At 37.7% G+C, this 11,209-nt stretch overlaps 1 protein-coding gene across 1 annotated transcript; it reads right to left on the reverse strand.

Moving 5' to 3' along the window:
* Positions 1 to 6,359: 6,359 nt before the first annotated feature.
* LOC145240362 (uncharacterized) lies at positions 6,360 to 10,273 on the reverse strand. The gene is made up of 2 exons (XM_080103942.1): positions 9,484 to 10,273; positions 6,360 to 6,557 (listed from the first exon to the last, which is right to left on the reverse strand). The coding sequence occupies exons 1-2, from the start codon at positions 10,271 to 10,273 to the stop codon at positions 6,496 to 6,498; spliced, it is 852 nt and encodes a 283-aa protein (XP_079960068.1). The 3' UTR covers positions 6,360 to 6,495.
* Positions 10,274 to 11,209: the final 936 nt, after the last annotated feature.

The raw sequence follows: 11,209 nt of genomic DNA on the forward strand, positions 1-11,209 counted from the left end.
TATTATTGTCGAACACTAGAAATATGGTCCAAATTGTCCCCTGACTTTAGCAAGAAAAGGAATCGTCAGTGTTCAGCAAATATAGGAACAAAATATGTGACAACGCTCCTTCCCATTGTTACGAACGAATTTCTAAATAAAAATGTTACTATTTAGAAAACCATTTTTAACATGTTAAGACATGGGCTTCGTTAACTATTCTGTGCGTTCTCTCTATGAATGAAAAATTTAGTAAATTGATTTGCTTTGCTGTAAAAAAACACAAAACCAAAAACGAGTTGCAAATAATAATAATAATAATAATGAGAAATCTGTAGATTAACACAGCTAAATCCATATTGCAAATTGAAATATTACTTTTATAGGTAACTAGTGGGGTGCCCGCCGTTGCCCGGGTGTTTGGAGGTAGATCAAAACAAAATGGACATTTAAATATTATAAAATAATACAAAAAACCGTTGCCCGGGTGTTTGGGGTGTAAAAGAAAAAAAAATGTTTTAGTAGGGAAGTAGGCTCGAACCCGAAACCTTGAGGCTAAGGCGGAAAAAACAGTCTGACACGTTACTCCGGCGCTTAAGAGACAGAGAACTGAGAACTAGCGAAATTAAACGTTTAAAAAACAGCAGGTGGTTAAACTAACGTCAACGTTTTCTAGGTCAAACATCACGCCATAGTCGTCGTCGTCGTCGTCGTCGTAGTAGTAGTAGTAGTAGTAGTAGTAGTAGTAGTAGTAGTAGAAAAGGAATATAAAGGAAGGATTTTTTTGCAACCCCTCCCTGTAGAAAAGCGACCTGTTGAAGGTGATGGAAGTAATGTTTTTAGCCAATTTTTCGATATTTGTCGTCCGAAGGTTCGATCCTTAAAATGATACCGATCTGTCGAAAATTGGACGGTGACATGGAAAGATTTTGTGATGCATACAAACATACATACACACACAGACGCACACACTAACACACATTGTGCCTTTTATATATATATATATATATATATATATATATATATATATATATATATATATATATATATATATATATATATATATATATATATAATAGATTACGGGTGAAACCCTTAAAACACTTGACGGGAAGAATAGCAATCATTTTAGTATTTAGATTGGAAGATCAGGTTCTAATATAAATTTAACATAAAATAATCTGTAATCCTTTTTGGGGCGCCATTATTTTGTTTTCGGACATTATTTTTGTTCTAAAGTAACACTCGACACTACTTGTATTTTTAACTGAATAAACACTTTAAAATGAGTTAAATCCCCCAAAACTTACAAAGCTAGGTAAAAAAAAAACGAACACTTAGAAAAATCGATTTTATCTTTTTTAAAACAACAGTAAGTAAGTCAAAATATTTTTAAATATTATGGAGGTGTAGTCTCTTTTAAAAACAATATTTCCTTTAAGAACGGTTATAAAATGCGTTTTCAATCGATATTTATTTAATAATGGATAAGTTTGCCTACCTGTCAAAAATGGACGAGTTTTCCACGGACGAGTTTTTCGTATTCGAGTTTTCCAGGCACCTTTTAACGTGCATATAATTTCTTCTTATGATTTGATAAATTTCTAAACGTTCATATTTTACGTATTTTATCCCAAGTTTAGATTAACTTATGAGATTTTTATGTGTGATTTTCACTTGTAGCAAAAACAGTAAACAAATGCAATAAAACAGGATTATTTAAAAGATGGTCATTCCAGACAATACAAGACCAGGTCGGCGCCAGAAAAATTGATAATAAAACTTGTCAGGAGCAGTTTAACCCTTTTAATTAAACTGCAAACTCAGACGGGTAATGTATTGACTTTTATCACCTAGGTGCTAAAATAAGTGTGAGCATTTCAAAGGGTTTCATAAGGCAACAAAAGTAAATGAATTCTAGATTATTTACTTTCTATGCCATAATTTACCAATAAAATAATTAAATTGGACCCAGAAATCCTGGTTCCATGTCTCTTACTATCATGTTATAAATAAATATTCTTCTGATAAAGAAATAAAAACATCGGTGTTTGTTTTTTTATAATTTCTAAGGAAAAAAAATCGGTTTGGAATCAAAAATGAGGCTCAAATTTTCCCGATTCCGATACTCCCAAAAGTTCTTATTTTTCCGATTACCGATTCTGATTCCGATTATTCGTCCCAACACTAGTTTCTAGGCAATCTAGCTCTTTCCCTACATCTGCTTATATATCATACAGCATTGACCTTGTCCGACATTATTTAAGACTCACTTTCTTACCAATATACATTTCCATCTTAAAATCTTTAATCCTATCTACATTTCGTAACTTAATTCAGACTCCTAAGAAGCTCTTCTATCTTTGATATAAAGGAAACAAAACTCTCTTATCTAGTTTTACTTTCTTTAAGCGTTCGCGGCAAAAGTAGTCGATGTTTTAACCATTCTTGCCATAACTCCATCTTTATAGTTTCATGTGGTTCTCATATCGTCGGCAAATGACTGTTATACTAGTTAAGCGTCCCAATTCCACAATATTTTGTGATGAAGGGGCCTCTATCATAGCAATAAGCTTGTCTGTAAGAGTTACTGTGCTCGCATTACTGATTATTAAGCCCAATTATGTTACTTCAATTAGGAGAAAACTGGCATTTGCTTCTCTTCAATTGCAATCCTACCAATATACTCGATTGTATTCTTCAGAGGGCAACTTTCATTATGCTTCGAAACTAACATGTAATCCACATTCACTTTGCAAAATGGAATGCTCTTCAACGCCTTGTCCATTTATCTTTGAAAACTCCGGTAACACTGTGCACGCCAAATTGTAGCCTATTGGGCTGATAAAATGCATGGTGGGTGTTTATTGTTTGCAATTCCTTGGTTACTTAATCTAACCAGTCTAGCTTGCTAAATTTATGACACCCTCTGAAAGTAGCAAATATATTTGCAGTTTAAACTATACGATAGTTCTCACATGGTGATGAACGGTTTCCTGTTTGCTTGTCGTCGCCACTGATCCGGATGCCAACTTTTATCATTTTAACAACCGGTACCAGGGGAGCAGTCCACCGAGAGTGCTCAACTCTTATGAATACCCTGGATTAAGCTTGTTCTTCATATCTGCTTTTATTGCATAAGGCATTGGTCTTGCTTGACAAAATTTGGGACTCATCCTCTTATAAATACATATTTTCACCTTAGAATCTTAAGCACCCTATTTCCCCACTGAATACCGATTCTTCAAAGGAAAGATAACCCTTTAATTAAATTTACTTTTTAACCCCTTGCGGTCACGTCTTGTTAGTACATTTCCTTTCACCATCAGCCGATGTTTTAACCCATTTTGCTCTAATTCAACCTCTGTAATCAAATGTTATTTCACTAACTCAACATTGTACTTCATAAACTTTACATGGCTTTCTTTTAGATCCTGAATTTCGCCAACTTTATAAAACTTTTCTGCGCTCATTACTCAGCATGAACTTTTCTCAGCCCATTACTCAACAGGAAGACGCTGTGTCTAACTTCATGATCACTTTCTCTTGATTAATTCCTAATTCCACTAATACTGGTACAAATCAATGTGTAGGGATTGCGAGCCTTGTGTTCTGTGTTCATTTCCTTTCTTCTGCGCGACATCTCTTCTCTGCATATGAACTGGTAACAATTAAAATAAAAACTAATAGAAATTAAAGTTTAAATAAGAAAATGCTTATTTTAACGTAAAAACATCTTTGTTTGTTTACTTTTTTCTAAGAGGCTCGTTTATTGTCATCAAAACCGAGACCAATTGAATAATTCACTGTTATACATGAAAAAAAAATAATGAAAAATGTGAAAAATACGAGTTTATTCTTTTTTAAGAACCCCTAAAACTGTTTGTCCAGGCATACGAACGAATAACAAATTACAAGAAAAAAAACTAATAAAATCAGGAAATATTTATTCTAACAAAGCAAAACAAACAATTAATATTTACGAATAAATACAAAAGTAACAAATTAAAAGAAAAAAAAAGCTAATAAAAACCAGAGTCCAAATTAGGAAATATTTATTCTAACATAAAACAAACAATTATTATTTACAAATAAATACAAAAGTAACAAATTAAAAGAAAAAAAACTAATAAAAATAAGATTCCAAACTAGAAAATATTTATTTTAACATAAAACAAAACAAACAAATAATATTTACAAGTAAATACAATTTAAATGTGTTACTCCTACAAGCTTTGAAAGCGATTATCAGGTCTATGGTGTTGATGGTGAAAAGATGACAACTACTAACTTGAAATCAAATGTTTTATGCATGAGTAAATCGAATATGAACATTAAAATATAATTATTTGTTCAGTAGAAAAATATATCGAAATTAAATTAAAAGAAAAAACAAATAAAAGCTATAGTTAAAATAAGGAAAATAGGAAATATTTATTTTAATAGGAAGCATTTTTAGGTTTATTTTTTGTAAGAGACGACAAAAATGGTGTAGCGTTGTAAATGAATGAAGATGCAACTTCTGGGAAATCGATCATCTTCAAAATACAGAAGAAAAGGCAGTAATAATTAAACAAACACTATTTTGCACGACATGGAATACCAGATTAGGTGGTAACTGATAATGAGCCTCAGTTTAGTAGCCAGGAATTTTCTGTTTGCAAAAAAGTGATGTTTTACACATACACCTGTCAGTCCATACAATAGCTACGCGAATGACAAAGTGGAATCTGCGGTAAAGCTGGCAAATCCATACCTAGCAATGTTGTTGTAGTGTTGTAAGTAGATGAAGACTTAAAACAAAACCTCTTTCCAAGACGTTATTGAACAAAATTCACAGCTACTAAAGCAACAGACAAAGAACTCGGTCTTTAAAGAAAAAGGAACACGTGCAAAATCATGTGGCAAAAAATTGAATTTGCAAATCTAATATTTTTAAGCAGTAAGAACAACACACTTTGCATTAGCGTTTCCTTTAAATGAAAATATAACAAAAGGTTAATGTCGTCTAAATGGAAAACAATATTTAGATTTTTCATTAATTGTAGTGTTATCATAGAACTATTTTCATACGCGTAACAAGGAAATCATGGCGTATGAATATTGATGTAAACCGCCTAATACATATCGTATTCGACAACATGGCGTAGACCTATACACACGTACCTTCAATCTCTCTTCTTATGTAAATATGTAATAAAGTTCTATATCAAATAAAACCACAACTTGGTTATCAATTACTTATAATAACAAACATAAATTAACGACATGGTGGCAGTGAAATGGATACCGAACATTTATAACAGTTGAAAAAAAAAAAAAAAAACAACTTCGGCAACAGATACGAGAGGAAAAATACGTTTACAGAAGACAAAACAAGGCATGTAAACCAATTTTCAATGGTAAATTAATTACCATTAATGTGCATTTTATAAAACTTTGCTGTCATTCTCGTACACGTGTGAATTTTTGCACAATAGCAGACATTTTGAATTTTTGCCAACTGTTGTTGTCGTATGTGTTCCCGTAAGCACGTGTGGATTTTCGCACAATAGCAGACATTTTGAATTTTTGTCAACTGTTGTTATCGTATGTGTTCCCGTAAACACGTGTGGATTTTCGCACAATAGCAGACATTTTGAATTTTTGTCAACTGTTGTTATCGTATGTGTTCCCGTAAACACGTGTGGATTTTCGCACATTGGCAGACATATTGAATTTTCTGTTTATTGAAAAAATACATAGCCGTTAATAATAATGTCTACCAATAATAACATTATTCCGTTTATGGACTGGGAAATGCCAAATCCAGCGGAAACATTTAAACTTTTTAAACAGAGGTTAGAACTAGATTTTGCTATAAACAAAATAAAAACCGACCAACAAGTGAATTACATACTGCTAAAGACCGGCAACGAAGGTCTCAAAAAATTTAACACTTGGAAATTAACAGATGAGGAAAAACGTTCTCCCGACACTATTTTTAATAAATTCTTGGAGCATTTAGAACCTAAAGAAAACTTTAGGATTAATAGACTAAAACTAATGTCTTATAAACAAAAACAAAATGAGACAATAGACGACTTCGTCAATAGATGTCGTCAACTTACGTTAAAATGCTCACTAACCGACACTGAACAAAACAGCGAATTATAGAACTAATTATTGCGAGTACCCCTGTGATGAAAGGAGAGACCAACGAGAACAGAATAAGGCAAAGAGTGGAGTAACTGCTCAAGTGGGCTTTATTGAACTAAATCCTCACAGTTTAGTAGCCAGGAATTTTCTGTTTGCAAAAAAGTGATGTTTTACACATACACCTGTCAGTCCATACAATAGCTACGCGAATGACAAAGTGGAATCTGCGGTATGAGAGAAGCGTGCGTACCACGAGGAGACTCTCGAAAAAGGAGGAATCAGGTAAAGGGAGGGGGGCTGTACAGGAAGTAGGAAAAGGGAGATAATCAACGGATGTTGATGGGAGAGTTCTTCTGATTTCACCACATTTTCCGCCGCTCAGGGAAAGTCCAGGTCAGTCAGCTTCTTAGGGACCAGGTCGCTGCAGTAGTCTATTTCGGCTGAAATAGGAAACAAAGAGAAAAGATATAAGAGTTCAATGTTGGTAATTTTCCTCTCGGTACCGAGGTTTCCGACGAACTCTAGAGGAGCGTCGCGGATTGGTTGCATCATATAGGATCGGAGAGGGCCTCGAATTATCGTCTTGGAAGGTTGATTGAGGACAAGGAGGAGCGAGATTCTCCACGATAGAGTTAGCGGTGTCAGTAGGGTTTACCATAAGAAGGTGTTCAGGTTCCTCGAGTGTCGAAGGGAGTATGTTGGGTTGGTCATTTGGCAGAGCACATGGTGGGTCAGAAAGGGTGGAATCTAATTCCAGAAGTGGCTGGGAATGAATTGCTTCTTCTGCTAAGGGAGCAATATGACGAAGAGATACAGTAGTTTCTCTTCCATTATTAAGCCGTACGTGGGCATAGTTCGGATTCACATCAAGGATCTCACCTGTTTCCACCGAGGGATCATATTTACTACCGAGCACGTGTCGCTTCAGGAGAGCAGATTTAGATTTTGTCATCCATGTCGGTATAGATTCACCTGTAGACGATTTTCTTGGGAAGGTAAACATGCGTTCGTGAGGGGTACAATTAGTAGCAGTGGAGAGCAACGAACGTATACAATGGAGGGCCACGTCTAGAACTTTCTCCCAACTACTAACATGAAGGTTATTTGACCGCAGTGCTAAGTTCACTGTTTGCCAGATAATTCCATTGTATCTTTCCACTTGACCATTACCTTGAGGATTGAAGGCGGTAGTTCTGCTCGTGGCAATTCGCCGGGAATTTAGGAATTCCTTTAGTTCATCCGACATGAAGGCCGTGCCCCGGTCAGAGTGCACAAAAGATGGATTTCCAAAAACGGAGAATAGGTTGGTCAAATGCTTCTTTCCCGTAGCTGCTGAGACGTCTGCGCAAGGGTAGGCGAACGGGAAACGAGAATATTCATCCACAACGGTCAGTATGTACCTGTTGCGAGAGTTGGAAGGTAGAGGTCCTTTGAAATCCATACTTAGTCTCTCGAACGGTTTGCTCGCCTTTATGAGGGGTTGGGAGGACACTTTAATAAATCTTGGTTTTATCTCGGAACACACCTGGCAAGACCTAGTCATAGCCCTTATGTCTTCCACCGAGTAGGGCAAGTTCTTACTTCGAATGAAATGCAGCATTCGAGTCACTCCAGGGTGACATAAGCTCCTGTGTAGATCGAACAATTTGTTATTCATTTTTGCGGATGAACAAATTCGAGACAGTGCATCGGCGGCCGCGTTTTGTTTTCCGGGGCGATACACTATATCGTAGCTGAAGCAGGCAAGCTCTAATTTCCACCTAGTAATTTTCTCATTTTTTATTTTACTTTTACCTTTAGGGTTTAGCATGAAGGAGACAGATTTTTGGTCGGTGATGAGCTTGAAATGCTTCCCGAGTAGCAAGTGTCGCCATTTTCTGATCGCTTCTACAATGGCATAGGCTTCTTTTTCTACAGCAGAATGCTTTTGTTCTGTAGGCGTTAGGGTTCTTGAAAAGAAAGCCGCGGGCCGACCGTTTTGGGTTAGTGAAGCAACAATAGCATGTTCGGAAGCATCCGTTTCAATTTCAAGGGGGGAGTCCGAGTCTATACTAGTCAGCGAGGATTTGGCAATTTCTTTTTTTAGGTGGAAGAAAGCATCCGACTGTCTCTCAGAGAGGGGAAAACTAGTTACTCTAGTCAGGGGATGTAATTTCTCAGAAAAATTGGGTATCCACCTTGAATAGTGGGAGAACATTCCCATCGCTCGACGGAGGGAAGAGAGGTTTTTTGGTACTGGTAGGTCCATCAATCCTTTAAGTCTGTCAGGGTCGGGTTTTACTGACCCTTTACTTATGCTATACCCAAGCAAATTCACGGAGCCGAGTGAATAGTAGCATTTACTTGCATTCAAAGTTAAGCCATACTTTGCCACACTATCCAGGAATCTTTTCAAATTGTTGTCATGGTCCGCCTGGTTTCGTCTACATATAGTGACATTATCAATATAAGCGTAGGTACCTAGAAGGTTTTCACGCTTTATCATGTCATCCATCACTCGCTGGAAACTCGCCACACCATTGGTCACTCCGAAAGGGATTCGACGAAACTGATACAGGGACCCAGCAGCTTCAAAGGCTGTATATTTCCGCTCTTCGGGTTTTATCGCGACTTGATGATTAGCACTTGTCAGGTCTAATGTGCTAAATACTTGGTAGCTGGCAATCTCGTTCACCATGTCCTCTATCCGCGGAAGGGGGTAAGCATCCAATAACGTAAAGCGGTTTATTGTCTGCGAATAGTCGACGACAAGTCTTTTCTTGTGATTTTCAGGCGATATTACTAGTGATTGGGCTCGCCATGGGGATTGCGAGGGTTCTATAATGCCTTCTTTCAGCATACGTTTTACTTCTGACTGAATGAATTTCGAGTCAGGTAGGCTATGTCTTCTGGATTTTATAGCTACCGGACGGCAGTCTGAAATTAGATTCGCAAAAAGGGAGGGATAGCCAATGTTGTTCATAGCAGTAAGTCCACACACAGTAAGGGGAGTAAGTGATCCCCCAAAAGGTATTTCTATTGAAGAAAGTCGACATAGAAAATCATGCCCGAGAATGACATCGCAGCACAAGTCTGGCATAACAGAAAGCCTCACCTTATGGTATTCTCTATCTTTCAAACGGAGGGATGCTATACAATGTCCTAAGGTACTGGATGAATGGGAACTGCTAGCCATGAAGATTCGTTCAGTACTTGGCGAGATAGCGAGCCCCAGCTTCTTAACTTGGTCCGGGTGTATAAAGTTTTCAGTGCTACCGGTGTCTATGAGTATTTTTACCGTTTTACTCCTTATTCTCCCACATAATGTCGAACGAGACAGGCTTTCCGAAAAATTATGAGTAGAGAGAGAAGCGATAATAGACTTACCGGGGTTGGTAGCAGCGGCGGCGGCGACAACGGCGGACGATTTGCAAACACGTGCGAAATGCCCTTTTTTATTACAGTTCTTACAGAAGGCGTTTCGCGCGGGACACTCAGATCTGTTGTGCTTCCCTCTTCCACAGAAGTAACAGCATGCGACAGCGGCTACTATCCGTTCGGGTGTGGAGGGTGCGGTTGCGGTGATGTTTGTTTCCTCGGCTCGGGTAGACGCGCTTACGGCATTCGTTCGAGAATAGGACGCTAATTGTTTCTGAGCCGTTTCCATAACGAGTGCCTGGTTGTAAGCGGCTTTTAAGTTCAGCGACCCATTCTCTAAAAGTCTTTGTCGAATATAGTTCGATGACATTCCATTTACAAATGCGTCTCGAACGTATTCATCTCTCGCTTGCGTCTCCGAGACGGCACGAAATTCACAATCCTTGGCAAGGATTTTTAACGACTGTAAATATTGGTCGATGCTTTCGTCCGTTTTTTGACGGCGAGTGGCCAAAAGATGCCTACAAAAGATGCTATTTTTAGGCTGAATAAAAATGGTGTCCAGTATGTCCATCGCGGAATTAAAACAGTCCACGTCAGAAATATTCTTGAAGATAGTTGGAGAGACGAGATTAACGAGGAGGCTGAATTTAAGCCTGTCAGTCAGAGGAGTTTGTTGAGTTTCACCGGCAGCGTCGAGAAAGATGGCAAACGATTTTTTCCAATGTGTCCAGATATCTGCGGCGTCGGGTTGGCTGGGATCTAGATGTAGCCGTTCTGGTTTTAAATATTTCTCCATAGTGAGGAGAGGATTTAGTTCAATAAATTGTAATGAAAGAGTGACCAACGAGAACAGAATAAGGCAAAGAGTGGAGTAACTGCTCAAGTGGGCTTTATTGAACTAAATCCTCACATGAGGAGTCCATGAGAGAAGCGTGCGTACCACGAGGAGACTCTCGAAAAAGGAGGAATCAGGTAAAGGGAGGGGGGCTGTACAGGAAGTAGGAAAAGGGAGATAATCAACGGATGTTGATGGGAGAGTTCTTCTGATTTCACCACAACCCCAATTGTCGAATTCCAGAAAGAACTATTACGAAAAGATAATACGCTAACACTGGATGAAACCATCCGAATTGGTAAAACGTATGAGGCAACAAACGTACATATTAAACAGCTTAGAGAGATGTTAAACACCAATAACGGGGAGGACAATAGCGCCAATACTGACATACAAGCAATTAAAAAATATAAACAAAATAGAAAGAAAAACAACTGCCTTAATTGCGGAAAAAGTCACGAACGTCGACGTGAAGCATGCCCAGCATTTGGTTCCAAATGCAAAACGTGTGGAAAATATAACCACTGGGCAACAGTATGTTTATATAACAGAAGATCAAGGTCAAGATCGCAAAACAGAGACCGTGGAAAACAAAAACCATGAAACATGAACCAGACCAAGAAAAAACACTTCATCCAAACTGATATATTATCCAGGAACAACAGCCAGGAACTAAATGAACAATTCGAAAATTTAACTTTTCCCACCATTAACACACCCTCTCAAACACAGAGAGATGAAGCCTTCGCTTATATAAATATAAAATTACCTAATCGAAACGCGACTCACAGACTACGAATTAAAGTCGATACTGGAGCCCAAGGTAATACATTACCAATTTCTACATTCCGCAGAATGTTTCCTGAGAAATTAACTACTGATGGCTGCCCAAACTAA

Source organism: Euprymna scolopes, chromosome 19 (genome assembly GCF_053919585.1).
Source record: "Euprymna scolopes isolate OS-2025 chromosome 19, ASM5391958v1, whole genome shotgun sequence".
NCBI lineage: Eukaryota > Metazoa > Mollusca > Cephalopoda > Sepiida > Sepiolidae > Euprymna > Euprymna scolopes.